Below are 19,593 nucleotides of genomic sequence, written 5' to 3'. Positions count from 1 at the left end.
GTTTGAATATATAACAAAATATGATTTGTGTTCAGAATACACAGTATTGTCAGATTTCACATAAGTATTTTTGTGATTGATTCAGGCTCAGTTAAAATCCTTAGTAGTTCTAAAATTTGTCATCTTGGTAAATACTATCTAAGACTACAAGTATCATCAGGGTCACAGTAAGTCAGTCATCTTGTTACATTTTCACCTGCATTGAGCTGTTATGAACTTTTACAAGGAGAATTTGGCAGCAAAAGTCATTCATGGGGCTTTATTAACCCACAAGTCCCTGAAATTATAGTTGTGGGAGAAAATTACAATGATGAGACCTGAGTCCCACAGAATTTTTTTCATAAAACTACACAGTGCACTGTATGTTATATACACTGACTATTTACAGCATGTAGAACTATGTTTTCAAAAACCATGTTTAATGACATTAGGAGAGACTTAATATAACATGCATATAAAATACAAAACCTGTAAGAGAAAATACAGACCAACAAAACTTTACATCAACTTGTACTATTGTTATAGAAAAATAACTAGAAAAGCCAGGGAGCTGGTGATGTACATCTGCAATCCTAGGGGATAGAGTTCGAAGGATCAGAGTTCAAAGCCAGTCAGGGCAAGAAAGTCCATGAGACTTTTATCTCTAATCAACCACCAAAAAAAAAAAAAAAAAAAGACTCATGTGGAGCTGTGGCTCAAGTGTTTGAGCACTAACCTTGAACAAAAAAAGTTCAAGAATCACATCCATGCTCTGAGGTCAGGCTCCAGGACTTTCACATACACATACACACACACACACACACACACACACACACACACACACACGCACACACACACACAGACATACGCACACACACATGCGCGCGCACACGCACACACACGCACACACACATGCACACACACACACACACACACACACCACAAATTTTGAAAATAAGAATGGTATATAAAGTTAGATATTAAAAATATATTAAAGTTAGAAATTAATTATTCTTTAACATATCCACAATTTTGTATGTATACCCTTTACAAACAATAACATTCATTTGTTAACATAAAACAATCATTTAACATTTAAAATATTCAGTCCTAAAAATGACAGGCAAGCATCTCAACAATAAAAAGAAGCAAGCCAAAATAATGGTGTGTAATTACAGAGTGCATAACAAAGTTTGAAGTATATACAAGTTATTTATATATACATGTTCACATAAATATATACATGTATACATAAAGAACGATTGAAAATAGCCTTATGAAGAATGCTTGTAGAATGAAATTAGGAATATTATAAATAGAATGTCATAAACATATATATGACATTAAATATAAATTTTTATATATATTTTTTCTGGGTGTTGAGTGGAGAATCTGGCCATCAATTATTCTTTTTGCTTTTCTAAGCAGATAAGAGTAATCTTGATGATTTATATTGATTACATAAGCCAAGTACATATAGCATTCATAAATATAGTATATAATCATTTATCTTCTCAGTTTTATGACTCACAAAGCCCACAACTCAGTAATATTAAAATAATGAACAATGCATCATCAGTGCAAATATCAAAAAAATCAATATACAGGAAGGCTTAAAAATAATGGACATTTTTATTTACTCAATTGCTTGGGCAAGGACTCTGGGAGAAAAATTTAAAACAGATCCATTGTAGGTGAACTCTTACTTAACCACATTCTTGAAATAAAGCAAATTCTAAAACCCAAGCATTATTAGTTCTCTTTTTATAAAGTAGAGAACTATAGTTGTTTATAAAATATAAAAGAAAGTGAGAATTATTACAGAATCTTGTCTTTCATCACAAACATTTCCTGCATGCTGTTTCTGAGCTTTTCTTCTCAAGGATAGTGTGCCAGCTAGTCTCTACCACAGCTCCAAAGTGGTTAGAGCTAAGAGTCTCACAGACTTTTCTCTTTAGGCTGGCTTTAAACTGCAGTTCTCAGATATCTGCCTCCTGAATAGCCAGGATTACAAGGATGAACCACCAGTTCTTGGAAGTCACAAAAGTTTTAATGAAAATTAAATAATGTAGTCAGAAACCCCAAAATTCAAAATACTAATATTAGCTACTATGCACTGAAGGAGTTCACGTAATCAGATCAAATCTGCTCTTATTTGTTTGGATGCTGTATATGGCACACACATCCTGAGCACCACCTTCTTTGGCCAGTTGTAAAATATTTTAATTTATTTGATTATACAAAATAATAGGGTTAAAAAGCATTTTTTTCATTTCTAGCATTGTAAATAGTTAATTTGAGAAATGCTATGCATGGAGCACAAGTAGTAGAATCACAACTATTAAGTACAAAACAACTGCAAAACTTAAAAATCTCATTTTGCTCCAAACCACCTAAGAATAACTATAAATTGTTCGGAAATAGGAATGTGTTTTGCTATTTTGATGTTATTACAGTACCAAATGCTATGCTTAACGTGTAAATAAATAATATTTACATAAATATTAAATAAATAAATGCTTAGGGACTAAAATATATGCTATGGTTTATATATAGTGCTAAATATTTATGAAGATTCAATTCTTCAGTTGCTAAATGTTTTTAAATCTGATATTTTTTTATTTTAATGAAGAATTTCCTCTGTGGGCCTTGGAGATAGAAATCTATGACAATATGAGAAAGAGTGGGGTGAGAAGAGATTTTTTTTTTTATTTCGCCAATTAGGGAGCAATATTCTAACAATATCTCAAATACTCAGCAAAACAGACTCCTACTTCCTCAGCATTGGAGTTATTACAATACATCTCTCTGTCAGCTTTATGTAATATTAAATAGTTCTAGTTATGGTGCACTCTGTACAAACTTCCTTATACAGGCAAACAACCTGCTCCCTGAGAAAAGTGGGCTAAGTGCACAATTCCTGCAGGGACTTCATCCTACCTCGATTAAAACCTTTGTCATTTTCTTCATTTCATAGGTCACCTTAATGTATTTAAGTCCTTCGTGATGTTTGCTGTTTTGAAAATTGTAAGTGCAGCAAATGACATATGTACAATTCCTAATGTGGAGGGGGTGAGAGGTGTCAGCCAGTCCTGGGGCTTGAATTCAGGGCCTGGGCACTGTCCCTTAGCTTTTTTGCTTAAGTATAGCATGCTACCACTTGAGCCACAGCTCTACTTAATCATGGTCAATTGGAACTAAAAGTCTCACGAACTTTCTTGCTCAGATTGCCTTGAAACTGTGATACTCATATCTCAGCCTCCTGAGTAGCTAGGATTAAAAAAGTAAGCCACAAGTAGCTGGTGTAATGTGGAGTTTAATTATTAAAAAAGTCTAGATTAATATTGACCTTTACATTATGAATAAGGAGTTTGCTAATTCACAGTGATAGCGCATATAAAGACAACATGTATAAATTAATTAAACAGTTTGAAGTATTTTCACCAGATTTATTACATGCCCAGTACATCTAGTACTAATTATAAACCATTCTTACTTGTAAATTAAAACAGTAAATGTATGTACAATGAAAATTTCCTCCTATGAAATACTGTTTAGCTGGGTGCTGGTGGCTTACGCCTATAATCCTAGCTGCTCAGGAGACTGAGATCTGAGGATCACGATTCAAACCCAGCCCGGGCATGGAAAATCCAAGAGACTCTTATAACCAGCAGGAAACCAGAAGTGGTGCTGTGGCTCAAGTGGTAGAGTGCTTGCCTATGATCTGAAGAATTGAGGGACAGCGCCCAGGCCCAGAGTTCAAGCCCCTCGACAGACATAAAATGAAAAAAGGAAAAAAAGAAAGAAATACTATTTCCCACCAAATCATATTCTCCTTTTTATTTTATTAAAGCCATTCATTATATATACATATGCATATATAAATATGTATGTATATTGTATATATGTATATAGTTTGTGTGTGTGTGTGTGTGTGTGTGTGTGCTGACTTGAGCTTAAGGACAGTGTGCTGTCCTTTGGTGGTTTTGCTTAGGGCTTGCTCTCTACTACTTGAGCCATATCTCCACTTTCAGCTTTAGTGTTTAATTGGTGATAAGAATCTTATGGTCTTTTCTGCTATGGCTCACTTGGACTGTGATCATCAGATCTCAGCCTCCTGATTAACTTGAAATACACATGTGAGTCACCTGACGTCCAGTTTTACCATATATATTTTTAACGGAGTTGAGAAGGCATTATTTTCATTTACAAAAATTTTCCAGGTGAAATTATGACAAAATTAATTTGTAGCACCATAGTTCTAGAGTCCAAGATAACCAAGGGTGGAATCTCAGCTGAATTACCCACCTGAAGAGTAAAGCCAAATAACGTCTATAAACACTCTCAGCTGTAGTTCCCTAGCAATACAAAGGATTATTTCAGCCTCATGGGGTCATTGATGGATGAAAAGAAACAAGAAAGATTACAAACTACAAGCTGCTTCTATTATAATTATCACATTGTCTATGCAAGATCAGGTTTTTATCCAGGTGGGATATGCTGAGTTAGCATTCTCTGTCGTCTTAGAAGGAGAAGATAGCCATTTTCTTTGGGTCTTTTCTGGAGGAACTGCCATGAGTAGCTATCTTGAAAAAATGTAGGGGATCTGGTAGACAAAAAGAAAGTCTGGAAATTTCTGTGGTGAGGTATCTTGTTATTTATAGCATCATTTAGATCTGGTGTTATGAACAACTAGACTTTGTCCCTCAGCTACAATAAAAAGGTCCTGGAACTAAAACAGACCTATGAATTTGCTAACCAAAGGTAAGCAAGACAAGAAATTTAAGCAGCTGTTGCCCAAATGCTGGGCCTCAGTGATTTATACATTAGGTCAAAATAAAGCACATTTCTTTAAAAGAAAGAAAAGATTTCTGGAAGAAATTGGCACTGGGCCTTAAGAATTCTAATGAAAAGATATTCTTCTGAAAAAAATTATATGGTAAAATCATGCTACTATTTGACCTTTCCCATTGCTATGGTGATTAGAATGTGCAAACCTGAATAAAAAATACATTAAAAGCTAGCTCGGATGTTCTCACACAGTTATTTTCATTTCTAAGAGCAGACATGGGTAATAAAAAAGGGGTTGCGGGAGAGGTCTGTCTGCTACAGGAGAGGTAATGGGTGGTGGGTTGTTCTTCAGATGCTGAACCTCATCACAAAGTGATCAGACTATTTGCTTTGGTATTGCAAGGGTGTGCTTATATAAGCTTGTCCATGTGATAGTCATGGACACATTCACTTTTATAAAACAAAGCTTCTGAAATCAGAACGCAGTGCCACAAGGGGAGGGAAATTGCTTTCTTTCTTTCTTTTTTTTTGTTTTCCTTGTTCCCTTTGATTTCACTGGGTGCTCAGATAATAAGAAAGAGAAAGGTTTTGCAAGAGGCATGTCGAAAGCATGGTTCTTGTGTATTTCCCTGTCCTTTGGTGGTTTTGCTTAGGGCTTGCTCTCTACTACTTGAGCCATATCTCCACTTTCAGCTTTAGTGTTTAATTGGTGATAAGAATCTTATGGTCTTTTCTGCTATGGCTCACTTGGACTGTGATCATCAGATCTCAGCCTCCTGATTAACTTGAAATACACATGTGAGTCACCTGACGTCCAGTAGTAGTTGCCATATCTAACCCAAGTAAAGTTGAGCTCACATAGGAAATGGATGCATCAGAAAGTATTCAAAGCCAATAGAAAGTGACTGCAAGTAAAATTGACAGGAGATAAACTGTTCAGGTAGAGTATTTGGGTTAAATACTCATGATCTTTACTGAGTTTTCCTAATTACCAAGTTTGCTTTGCAGACTCCCCATCTCATAACTCATGATGCTATTAGTGAATCGCCAGCAACCTTTCTTGGTCCCAGGCTAGCTATCAGACTCAATTCAAAGCTTGGACAAGAGAAATTCTTAGAAAGAAGAGGGCAAGTTGGAACAATAATGGAGCTAGGTATTAGTCAAATATTTAAATGTCTTCAGCACAGTTGGTAAGCTGTAAAAATCTATAATTGGAAAAGTTCAAGATGTTGTTATATAATTAAGCATTTGGTACATTATGGGGAGCAAAACAAACTTCATTAATTTATTAGCTCTTAGGAAAACTCGGCTTCATATCCAGTATTTATTCAGCTCAGAATTGGCAAAAAGTTAAATTTTCTGTAAAGTTTTTCCCTGAGGCACCTTTTATCCAACACATATTTCTCTGCAAATATTTGTATACATTCCGAGCAAACAAACAAACAAACTTAACAGGAGGAAGTTGAACAGCACTGTTGCTTTGCACTTCAGAAAGAAGCAGGTCCATGCTTCCACGCTGTGTCATTTCTATGTCTTTGCTCCATTCCGTGTTTTCCATGCAGGCTGGGTGTATGACTTCCTGTCTTACAGATTCTTGATGTGAAAAATTTCTCTCCAGGGTGGTTGAGGGAGCTAAGATGATGTACACCGAGTATCTCTTGCATAATGCCTGTGCATAGCAGATTTAGACATTCCAGAGATAATGTGAGAAAGACAAGGGAAGAAAGATTGCTCGGTACATGCACTGTCTTCCTGCCTAAAGCTAACTGGCAGCACAGGTGGAACTCTGAAATGAGAAGTACTGAAAGAGAGCTAAGGCTGAAATCCAACAGGCGAGGAGAGGGGCAAGGAGCAGAAGGAGGGAAGTTCTAGGAACTGTTGTGGCAGACTTTCAAGTCTGGGAAGTTTAGGTCAATGTACCTGGTTCCATTTTCACATATCTACAATTGAATGTGATGACTGTACCCATTCACCCTTCCTCTCTCCAAGTGTCTACCTCCTCCCCACACTCCTTCCCTGATTACACATATTCCAGCTTTGTGGTTTTCATTTTGATAAGCTCTAAGTTAGTTGTGCAAAGTGGTTACACCCTTGGAAGCCTCCTGACTAAGAAGTAAGTAGGTGGGCGCCAGTGGCTCACGCCTGTAATCCTAGCTACTCAGGAGGCTGAAATCTGAGGATTGCATTTTGAAGCCAACCCTGGGTAGAAAAGTCCTCTTGAGATTCTTATTTTCAATTAACCACTCAAAAACTAGAAGTGGAGCTGTAGCTCAAAGTGGTAGATCCGCTAGTCTTGACCAAAAGAGCTCAGGGACAAGTGCCACAACCGACCAAAAAAAAGAAAATGAAAGCAAAATTTGTGTTATTTTTTGAAGTAATGATGGCAGTGGAGATCGCATCTTAGAGGCTTTTTTCAATTGTTGTTTGGTCAGATTTTTATTATTCACCCTCCTGAGACATGCCTACTTGTTTACACAGCAGAGGAAGTGATACTATCTCCAGTCATGGAAGGAGGAGTTGAGATTCTACCCTACTCACACTTCTAAGACTTCTTAGACTCTTCCCTTTACACAATGGAGAAAGTATCTCCTCTGCCTTGCCCAAGGCAGGCAGAATATTCCAATGACACACAAGAAAGTCAAACACACAAAATCAAGCAAGCATCATCATGATTCATGACACGCTGAGGAACATCATATCGTGATCTTCTAAGTCTATGGAAAGTCTTTTGGTTACTCTCCCTGTAGGCAAGCTCTCTGCCCATTTCCCCCAGCTACTCAAGATAATTGCATCTCCCTTTTATCTTCACAGGGTACTTTCTGTGGGGGCAGGGGAAGGGGATTAAAACACTCAAAGCCTTGTTTTTGATAAATTAGTTTTAAAAGATCTTATGAAAATGCAGTCTTTGCTTTTCATGAGCTGATTGTGTAATTGATGAGATAAAACATAATGTTAACAAAGTACAAAGAAAATAATCCAGGTCAAGGCCCCAAGAGGAGACACCCAAAATATACTTGTGGCATTCACAGAAGAGAAAGCCCACCCCTTGGACAGATGGCACAAATGGATTTAAGGTTATCAGAGAACAGTGGTTGCTTAAATGGATGATTAGGGGAGTAGTAGATTGTCTATATGTCCCTGACTTAGAATAAGTGAAACCAGATAAAAATCAAACAGGTTAACCTACTCGATGGCAAGGTCTGACTTCCTAATATGAAATTACACAGTTACGACATTTTAGAAAGCAGAAATCAGTATGTTCTTTGGGATCTCCAATTTGTGTGGCAACGGGAGAAATTAGAACTCAGGACGCCTCGTAGCAATCTTGCCTCTAATGATCTCACGAAAATGAAATGTTTCTACGAGTATAAAATGAGATTCGAGCATGAGGAGTGCCTAAGTTTTCTCTTCACACAAAAAAGAATTTTATTATCTCTATTTAATAAATCATAGGACATTTGGTAAGCAGTAACATTGTATGTAAATAATACAAATCTGAGTGACAATGGTAATGGTAATTATTTGTTAAAGGGTAAATTATAGCATTTTAGGTTGTGAGATCTCACTGTTGTCTAAAAGTTTTGGAGACTTCAATGAGGAAGAAATATGACTCTTCCCTCAAGACACAAATACAAAACTGAAAGACGTGAAAAAGCTCTGGTGATTTGGTGGGGAGATAGAGTAGCTTTACAATTTATGATTAGTTACAAAAAATTATAATTGTCTTACAGAATAGATTACATTTATTTAAAATGCTAGTAGATGCATGCTAGGATGGATTAAAGATTGTAATCTTGGAGGGCGTATTATGTTGTAATGGTTGACTGTATTTCTCAATGCTGCTCAAACTTTCAGTGACCTTAAAATACTCACAACAGTGTAACACATACTGTCAAATATGCTTTAACTTGCACATACTAGACATATGACGGGAAATGTTGGGCCAAATGGAAGTACTTGCTTCCTTAATATACTACAAGGTTTATGTCCTAAGAAATGTTGACCAATTAACTAGGAAAGAGACAAGATAAAACACGATGCAATTACAGCCAATTAGAGCTCATCTACTATGCTCACAATGGGAAGGAAACTACCATTTCACAAAATATATCTGACCGAGCGTTGCTGCCTTCAGCATTGTTTTTTAACTTCCTTGCTACACATTTTGTATTAAGCTAACTTCCATGGCTATTTAGGGAGCCATGCAAAAATTTCTTTGTCACTGTGTTTTTGTGTTTATTTTTACACCAAATCAAATGAATCCTTACCAAAGAAACCCTCTTCAAAACCTAACACGAATACAGTTATAGATAGCTAATTGTTCTGAATAGGTCATGTTTTGTTTTCTTTGCATGATTGCTGCATGTGGACAGAAGGGTATTTGTGTATCTGAAGCTTGTCACCAGCTTGAATATGGGAGAATCCTTAGAGATTCTCACTGGCTTCAAAGTCTCCAGTCCTTAGGACTCCAGGAAGAAATACTGTGTTACATAAACAGCTCACTTACCAATAAGACAAACCAACGATACAACCCATAGAAATTTACCAGAAAATAGCCATGTGAATCCACTAAATAAATGCCCATTGTAAAGCCCCAATTATTTACTATATAGTGGCTTTTTGATTGATAAATATTCTGTCTCAGCACTTCAAATTTGATTTGTTTGGCACAGGGTCTCACTAGGAAAGCCCAGGCTGCCCTAAAACTTGTGATCTGCCTTTCTCAGCCTTCTGAGCACTGGGATTACAGGAGTGAGCAACTATGAGCAACTATGGTTCTGCTGCTATTTTTGTTATTGTTTTCACTATGAAGCCAAATATAGTTTGGTTGAAATATTGACACAATTGACTTTTCCCATCTTTATTTTCTTTCAAATCTATATAACCAATCTCCAATTTAAAAAGAAAAAAAAAACAGGAGAAAGAAAAATGTCTTGGGCTTCATCACATTTTTAGTAATTTTCCTAATAAGGTACTAAATATGTCATTCATAGCTATAAGCTGAATACATAGATGAAGCAAAAGAAATGGACAAATACCATTTAATCCCCCTTTTCAATAGTCTTGGAGCTCTTCCAAGAATTTCCAATTCTTAATGGCACCAATTCGTCCTGAGATCTGAAGGACGAAATGCTGAGAAAAATCTCACACTGAAAGGACATGGTGAGACATACCTATACTTACCCACCTCAAACACTTTCCACATCTCTGAGAAGTCTGAAGTCTCAGGGTTTCCTCAGATTTTATGCTGATTGCAGGGCCTGTGGTGTTTAGGTACCAATATAGAAACCACTGAATAGGGCATGATCTATATGGTTATAGGGGTTGACTCTCAAGGATTCTTTGAGGAAAAGCATCTGGGTTTGTTCCTTTCCGAGTTCCCAACTATGGGATGGCATTGTTTGAAAGCAAACACCACCAGCTTCCTGGGACTGAAATACTTTGTATGTGTTGTTATTTACAGTGCATGCCAAGACATTCATGAGCACCAGAGCCAAGCTGGCAAGCTAATTAAATATATATATATGTATGTGTTTAAAACAGCCTAATAAGGAGCATTGGAAATCTTCAAGATGAGCGAATATCTTATAACTTCTTCCGCAGGTGCGAGGATAGCTACAAGCCATGGACTTTCTGTCCTGCTTCTTGTTTGTGGCTTTGTGAAGGGTGCTTTGCTTTAATCTAAAGTGCTGACTTTTTTCCAATATCACTTTCTCTTCTTAAAGCAAAGAGCAAATCGCCTGTAAAATCTACGGAGCGGACAGCAAAGTTGACCCTAAACTCCAAGCACCATTCTGCACCCTCTGTACTCTAGTTACCTACACAAGGAGCATCTGCTTCCGGAAGCATAAAGGAAGAAGCTATCACACGCTTTGTTGATAATGTTTTCTTTGGCAAATCACTGATATTTTATTTCAAGAGAAGTTAGTGTGAAGTGTTAGGGACATTTTTTAATAGCAAGATTTATTTTTTGTTTCCTTTCTGCAAACGGAATCATCATCTGACTGACTGTTCAGGGATTGGCCTGAAAGTCACCGGCATAAATAAATTTCCACTATGGATACCACAGAGTTCCTACTAAGGGAACCATTGTCTGGAGGAACCAAATGGAGATCAAAAGCCTAGAGAGCATAAACTACCATCAAAGAAAAATCCCATCTGGAGGCAAGAACAAAATTATCAGCACTGCTCATCAATAAGGAGAACACTACTTTACATAAGGAATAATCAAAGAAAGTGCTTCATACAAAAAGAGAACACAAAAACTCCCTTTTTCTTGGATTATTTTTTTTCTTTTTTTTTTTTTTTTTTTTGAGTACTGTTCTTGTTCGATGGTGGCAAGTTCTGATTACGGCCAATCCCTGTCAATCCTGGGAGGTTTATATCATTACATTTTGAGTGTTCTATATTTCAATGTATTTTAAGTCATTGAGCAATTCCTGTATATGCAAACCCGACAAATTCTGTAAATTGCTTATAGTATGTGTGATATAACTTCGAGGTAGATATACTATGACCCTCATGCAAGCTGGTTTTTATCATTCGATATATAAACATGAAAATATCTGTTAGGCCACCAACTGGCTTTTTTGGATAAAGCATTTATTTTTCATTCGTAACTCTTGCACTACATGAATTCTGTAGTTCACTGTTCGACTCTCACAGGTTTGACAGCTGCTGGTGGCCTCTGTTGTCCTCTGCTCCCTTCTGGGAAAATGCATATTCAAAATTGTACCTGTCTCTGATAAATGAATTAATTTTGTCATGCATATGCTCTGTTGGGATTTGCTATGTTCATTTATGTATGGTATTTATTGAGGTTCCAGACAATGCAGAATGCATACTCTGGTCTTGAAACTGTTCCTCTGTTGTTCTTATTCTATGGCCATAAGAGAATGTCACATCTCGAAATTCTGCCCTAGAGGTGAGTGAGGGAAAAGTTCCTGGCTAAATACAATATGAACATGGTGACTGCAAATCTCTAACTAAAGAAGACACATATTCAACTTTCACTAAATGAATTATGACTAAATATTCCATTCTTATTTTGGACTCTGCATTTATTTTGACTATTTTATTTAGGACATGTTCTATACTCTGGCAATGAAAGAATTATTAATGTGTTCCACCTACACTATGGAATAGATATGCCTTGAGAAAGAAATGACATGTTTTCCTTCCAGAGATTCTTCCATTTTCTTTCATTACAAAGCCAGAAGATCCTCTGTCTTGTGGCAAGCATCTACCCCAAGCCTAAGGTCCTAGACTGAAGCTTGAAGGTAATGAATACCTCTGATTTTCAAAGGTAAATGCATTGACTTTCTGCCATTATGCACATTTTCATAATATTCTTAGCATTATCTTTTGAGAAATAATGTTTCATGCTAAATCTTTCCTTGCCATGTTCCCTATTCATTTGGTTTATTATTTGAGTCTGATGAAAAAATAAAGGTTTTGATTGCGCTATTTTGCTAACCTAGAAATGATTTTTTCAAAGTTTTAAGAAGCATAAAATTATAGCAAGTTAAATATCATTTGTTAAATCTATATGAACTTTAAAGATAACACACATTAAAACATAGAGTAGAAAATTAGTATATAAGGTACAATTCCATCAAGCTGGGAAAATCCATCATGTAATATAATTTCACTTGAGGTCCACATAATGAAATTAGTCAAGTCTAATGCAAGACAGATTTGTACCTTTATCAATGATGTACACATGTTTGTCATGAAAGAATATGTGCTAGCTAGTTTTGGGAGAAGACTTACTGGATTCATTGTATCAGCATCCAAAATAATAAAGATTTGTCACTATGTTGCTAAAAGTCCATGTCACTAAGCACTTTGAGAAAGAACTTAGCAAAATCTGTTAGCTCCAAACTCAAAAAACTAATATTGAACCTTAAATATTGGAACTATATTACATTAAGGAGATCTTTGAGAGTTTTTACCTCCTAGACCTTTGGGACTATAACTTTGTAGTTAATCATGACAATCAATAAAAGTAAATAAAGGTAGGAAAATCGTTTATCTGGCTTTTGGAACTTTGTTTCCAAGGTTATGCTATGATTTACTGACTTTTCTAAGACAGAAGTATTTTAAAAAATGAATTGCTTAGATGAATTTGGGTCTGATCCTTCATTCTTTCTTAAAGATCTACAGTCTGCTTAAAAATAGAACAATACAAATGTAAACACTTAAGAAAAACACAAGACAACAAAATTATCTTATTCACTTAATATGGATTAGTAAATTGGTAGAGTTTAAGAACATACTGAAGTTACATTTGACCTTTCATGTCCTTTAACACCACCTGACATTTACATCATGTATAGTTTCATGAGTAATCTAAAGACAATTTAAAGTATATAGGAAAAGGTGACACCTGTGGCTCATCTCTATAATCATAGGTATTAGAAGGGTAAAGATCTGAGAATCTGGGATTGAAGTTATTCCAGACAGATAATTCCCTAAGATTCTTATCTCCAATTAATTAGCAAAATAGCTGTAAATGGAGGTGTGGCCCAAATGGTGGAGCAACAGCTATTAGCCAATAAAAGCTGAGAAAGAGCTCAAGGCCTGGTGTTCAAGCCAAAGTACTGACACAAAATTATAAAGCAAAATAAAGTAGACAACAGATGTGTATATGTTGTATACAAGTGTTATATATGCCATTGTGTAAGAGCAAATTATCCACAGATATGATATTGAAGGGCGTTTATAGAGCCAGTCATGCAAATACTGCAGATTGCAATCCATGTCTATTGTTGCATGTGTGTTATTTGTTCTATGGAAGTGAATCTTCACATTCATTGATCCTGAAAGTGAATTAATTATGGTTTTTCTGGCCTAGAAAAGAGTAGATAGATTTCTGGAAAACTAAGATGTTCTGACTATTATGTTTGAAGTGATTTGCCTTAAAAGTCTTGGAAGCAAGATGTGTTCAGGGAAATACATATATTGGGAAACACACATAAAGAAAAAATATATATTTTTAAATCTGAAATATCCTTTAAATTTGTTATAGATGAAATGGAGTAGATATGAGATGGTGTTTGTTGAATTTTTGTAACAGATGCCAACAAAGCCAGGCACAATGGCTCACCACTACAATTCAAGCACTTGAGTATCAGAGATAGGAAGAACATGAGTTCTAGGCCAACTTAGACAACATAGTGCAAGCCTGTCAAGAGTCAGAGAGACAGACACTGAGTTTAATCTAACTCTTCAAAGGGCACACAAATACCATTCATATGAATGATCCTGGCATTGATCTTATATTAAAACACATTAAATATAACTTCATTTTTATAAGAAAGTATAATTGCAGGAGGTAAATGTAATCTATAATCTTTGTATTAAAAGTCTAATAATTGTATCATGGAGTTATGAATATGAACTTACAAAGTATGTGTGTGCATAATTTCATGTAGTAAGGCCAAATAATTTTCTTTTTAGAACTGTTTAATAAAGGAACACTGTCTTCTAGGACAATGTGAAAATTTTAAGGATTTCAGCCATGAAAGAGTTAACAGATTCCTGAATATTCATATATATATATATATATATATAATATATATATATATATATATAGAGAGAGAGAGAGAGAGAGAGAGAGAGAGAGTAAACAAAAGCAAGAAAATGTGGGGCACTGAAAAGTTCTAAGAAAACCCAATAAGTTGTTGCTTTACAGCTGCAAGACCAGCAAATCAATGGTAGTAAGCCAGCCAAAAGAAGAGCTTTTGGAGAAAAGAGGTTTCAGGAAAATGTAAAAACTTGATCTAAACTTCTGAAAGGTAGGTCCAGGTAGGCATGTTCAAGGGACAGGAAGAGTGGCGGAAGTTCAGTTTGGCAAGGTGGCATCCGACAGGACTGAGGCTAGAAGAGAAAACAGTATAGAACAACAGCCTGGGAAAATTCCAGTGTGAACAACAGTAAAATCAGGCCATGTGGTCTTTCTCGAGCCTAACTCTTAGGTGAAGCTCAGATTTTAGGAATGATGCTGAAACTTAGCAGTGAAGTTTCACTTTTGTATCGATGCTGCCCTGGTGTGCTAGGCATGAGAAATAAACCCACATTTTCATGCTCATTGACAGTCGGGATAAACTTGATGAACAATAGAGGTAGAAATGATAAGGTAAAGATAACTGGAACTTTTCTGAATGTGGTAATGGAACTAGCAAGAATAATTACAAATGTAATTCAAAATCAAAGCTGGAGTTTAGTCATTTTCCCATTACCTATGTTTCTTTGCTTTCTTCTGCTTTTGGTTACCTGCAGCAACCATGCTCTGAAAATATTTAGTGAACAATTTCAGAAATAAATAATTCATAAGTTGTAAAGTGCATGTGGTCCTGATTCATGTGCTAAGTCTCATTCATTCTGCTTCATCAACCTGAGATGTTAATCACCCTTTGTCCAGTGTATCCACTCTGTATATGCTACCTACCTGCCTCTGGGTGACTTAGTTACTGTTTTGGTTGTAAGATGGACTAAGCTACTTTCACAGTGCTTGTGTTCAGGTAACTCTTGTTTTACTTAATACTGGCCCCAAAGCACAAGAGTAGTGGTACTAGCAATTCAAATATTCCAAACAGAAAGCATAAAGTTCTTTATTTCACTGAAATGGCAAAAATTCTCAATTTTACCTGAAGGGTGTAAAAAAACATAGTATATATTGGGTATGATATTGCCTGTGATTTTAGGGGAGATTTATAACAAATCCTCCTGTGAATAAGTGGAGACTATTTTCTTTGAAATGAAAGAGCAAAGAGATTAGAGGAAAAGAGACTCACTCCCAGAAATTGTATGGAAAACACTGTATATTTGAATGAACAGTATAGAAAAAGGGAAATTTCTTTCTATAATCATGTATTCACACATGTAGATTGAGGCAAACTCATTTGATACTTAGGAACGTTCATTGATAAGTAAATAAAAATTATTCTGAGGGAGGTAGACAGGTCCAGAGAAAAACAGTTTTCTTTCTTGTCCCAAGAAAGAGAGGAATAAACATGAGGTATCAATAAATAATACTCTAAACTGTCTATCATGTGGGCTTTAAAGTTACGATAAATCTAAAAAATGGCGGAATGTATTGTTGCATTTTACTGCATATGAAAGGTAAAGCTTCACAAAACAACACTCTTATTGTTGGTATGCAATGCCTTTTATTATTTTGTTTTGTTACTCTTTCACTCTTTGTTGTTTATGCTTTTCACAACACATTAAATTTCCAACCCACAGTTGGGGATAAAAATAATTGCAGATGTATTTTATTCCACAGGATAATACAAATAGCAAACGTAAGTTCAATGGAAGTGTGTAATATAAAACAATATAATATAAAATATAACTTATTTAATTCTAAAGTCTTATTATATTGTTAAAAAAAGTAAAAAAAAAAAAGATTAAAGGATGAGCCAAAGAAGAACAAACTATTTTCATTATCTTCTAATCATGTAGCAGTGGCCAGGGTTGAAGAGGCAATGGGCTGTCTTTTATGCCTATAATCTTTGTGTTTCATTCCAAATCATAACGTTCTTTTCTGGGTTATTATTTGAAGTTCCTTCTTCTCAGCTTTGAGAAACACACACGGGGGCATGTCAGAACATGAGCCTCATTTCTGAGTTTTTTCCTGGCACCCAGAGAAGTTCAGACTCAGTCTTAATGGAGGATTCACCATAGAGTCTTGAGGGAGGAAACAGAATTTCCTTCATGAACTCACACTTGATTTATATGGCTGTATAAGAAAAGTCCTTCCTCTGTTCCCTGAAAACAGAGTATTAAGCCACCATAATACAAACCCACTTCCAGAGTCAGTATTATTTTTTGACATACTGAAAATATTACCACTAGCTTTCTTCAAAATGAAGCTGGAGAAATCAGAGGAAATGAAATGCTCATTCCTATGATTAAATATGTGGAGATCCCATTCACAGGCTTAGAGGACAGGTGACAGAATTTCAGAGTCATTATAGGCCTGATGAGATACTGTACCCACCTGTAATCTTTTCTCCAGATTCTAAATGCACAACTTTATGGAGGAGATGAATTCCACATTGCTTTTCTCTCCTGTAAGGTAGAAACTACAAGTCTATGAAGAGCCCTGGAGTTTTTCCACTGTGCCATTTTGATAATCTAAGCCTAGAGTACATAGAGAGAAACAGTGATCACTGTCACACACGGGTGAAATATTTACCTCATTTGTTGATCATACAGAAGGAAGCTGAGTCTTGGGTCTGGATAATCATGAGCATCATTAGTGTTGAGTGCAGTTGTGGCTGCTGGGTCACATGTGGGATACTTCCTGGAGAAAATTAGGATGTCTAGAACCTGTCATGCAATGCACAGTTTGATACCTGTCTCTTTATTGCAATCAGAATATTTTGAGTTTTTTGTCCTTTTGAGCTGGTTCTGAGGCTTGAACTCGAGGCCTGGGCACTGTCCCTGAGCCTTTGTGCTTGAGGATGGCAATCTAACAATTGAGCCATAGGTCCACCTGTGGCTTTTTTTTAAATTGTGAAAATACCGTACAGAGGGGTTACAATTACATGGGCAAGCATTGTTACAAACATTACAAGCATTGTCATCTCCTCCTTTGTTTCCCCTTCCCATCCCTTCCCATCTCCCCCACCCTGCCCACCCCCAACCTCTCTAACCCCACCCCGAGCCAAAGTTGTAAAGCCCGTTTTTCCACATAACGACTTGTACATCTCATTGTTGCAATGGGTCCACCTGTATCCCTATTTAAACGACTTGTTTTTACCCTTCCCCTCCAGAAATTATACCAACATCAAATACAGTGAGAGCAAGGACATACAAAGCAACAAAGAAATCATCTTATAAATATGTTAGAAACAATTGCATGAAAGAAAAAAAAAACATTTGAATACTTATCTTGGGGTTCATTTCACCTAACATCAACTCATCTGACATTGTCTGCTTGTCTCAGATATACACTAGTTATTGCAAATAAGGGAAACCATGGGACCTATGTTTCTTTGGGCCTGGCTTACTTCACTTAATATAATTTTTTCCAAGTCTTTCCATTTCCTAACAAATGGGGCAAGGTCATTCTTTCTGATGGAGGCATAGAATTCCATTGTGTATATATACCACATTTTCATGATCCATTCATCCACTGAGGGGCATCCGTAACAGAAAGAACAGTGCTGGAGGAATATCAATACCAAATTTCAAACTCTACTACAAAGCCATAGTAATCAAAACAGCTTGGTACTGGCATAAGAACAGACCTCGGGACCAATGGAATAGAATTGAAAACCCAGAAATGAACCTACAGACCTATAGCCATCTAATCTTTGATAAGGGAATTTGTGGCTTTTTGTTGGGTAATTAAAGACAAGAATCTCATGGACTTTCCTGCCTGGACTGGCTTTTAACCTCGATTCTCAGATTTCAGCCTCCTAAGTAGTTAGGATTATAAGATACAGAATTATATATATGTATATATGAGAGAGAGAAAGAAGAGGCAAACAGATTATATAGATATAGATGAATAGATAGATAAATAGAAAGATAAATTGATAGACACACTATAATATCTACAAAATAAGATATAAACTTTAAAAACTATGAAGCATGAATAGTGTCAAACATACCTCTTATCAGCCAAAGACATACTAATTCTAGGCTTTCACAAACTAACCCAATGTTTAAAATATTGTTGTTGTTGTTGTTTTTTTGGTCGGCTGTAGGGGCTTGAACTCTGGGCCTGGGTGCTGTCCCTCAGCTCTTCAGCTCAAGGCGAGCGCTCTACCACTTGAGCTACAGTGCCACTTCCGATTTTCTGGTGGTTTATTGGAGATAGGAGTCTCACGGTCTCTCCTGCCCTGTCTGGCTTTGAACCACGATCCTCAGATCTCAGCCTCCTGAGTAACTAGGATTACAGGCGTGAGCCACCAGCGCCTGGCAATATTGCATATTTTTAAGTTTTATTTTATTGTAAAGATGCTGTACAGAGCAGTACAGTGGAAGTAGAGCTATGGCTCAAGTGATAGAGTGCTAGCCTTGAGCTGAAGAGCTGAGGGACAGTACCCAGGCCCAGAGTTCAAGCCCCATGACCAATCAAAAGAAAAAGGGGGGGTTACAGTTACATGAATAAAACAATGAGTACATTTCTTGTTGAGCATTGTATTGTATATTTGATAGAACTAATATTAATTTGCTAAAGAAAAATGACAGTATCAGTATCAATGTGTGAAAAAGAGTGAGTACTGGCTAACCAAACTCATGACTATGGGCACAAAACTCACCTACAAAATAATACTACAAACTAAATCCTGCAAAATAGAATATAGCAGATGAAACAAACATGATTTATTCCGGGAACACAAATTTGGTAAGACTGACAATGACATTCTCACATTCTAGGTTCATTACCTAAAGAGCAGACACAAAATAAAAATTTGGTTCTAAGTAATGATTTTAGAAACTTCAGAATCCATCAGCAGAGGAAGCAAAAAAAAAAAAAAAAAGGCAGAATGTAACTAGCAATACCAGGAGCTGGCACTTTACTACATGACAAAACTAAATAGCATAAGACACACACACATCAAACTTATCCCCAGCCAAAGGAGATGATTTACTTAAAGACTAACTCCTGTCAGATAGTGTTTGGCCATTGGGTTGACTCCCACATACTGAAAGCCATACTTTCACAGAGGCAGGGCAGCTTTCCTCAACTTCAATGACAGTCTTCAGGAAATGAAGATGCTGGTAGCAGGAAATAGGCTTGAAAATATAGGAGTGCTGAAGCAGATAAGGTCCAAGGCAGTCTCTGTTGTAAAACCATTC

General features: G+C 36.3%; 1 protein-coding gene across 4 annotated transcripts in view; it reads left to right on the top strand.

Annotated features, from left to right (window-relative positions):
• The window catches only part of Vstm2a (V-set and transmembrane domain containing 2A), a 32,148-nt gene extending 19,911 nt beyond the window's left edge, over positions 1–12,237 (top strand). The window contains exon 5 of one of the 4 annotated variants that reach the window (XM_069995967.1): positions 10,497–12,237. In XM_069995967.1, coding sequence (XP_069852068.1) covers positions 10,497–10,585 — 89 coding nt within the window. In that variant the 3' untranslated portion in view covers positions 10,586–12,237. The other 3 variants (XM_069995968.1, XM_069995971.1, XM_069995969.1) reach the window with 3 other exon arrangements.
• The last annotated feature ends 7,356 nt before the right edge of the window (positions 12,238–19,593 follow it).

This window comes from Dipodomys merriami, unplaced genomic scaffold (genome assembly GCF_024711535.1).
Source record: "Dipodomys merriami isolate MVZ:Mamm:240054 unplaced genomic scaffold, mDipMer1.0.p SCAF_5, whole genome shotgun sequence".
Lineage (NCBI taxonomy): Eukaryota > Metazoa > Chordata > Mammalia > Rodentia > Heteromyidae > Dipodomys > Dipodomys merriami.
The sequence above is the reverse complement of the archived record's forward strand: the minus strand, read 5'-3'. Positions and strand labels throughout refer to the sequence as shown.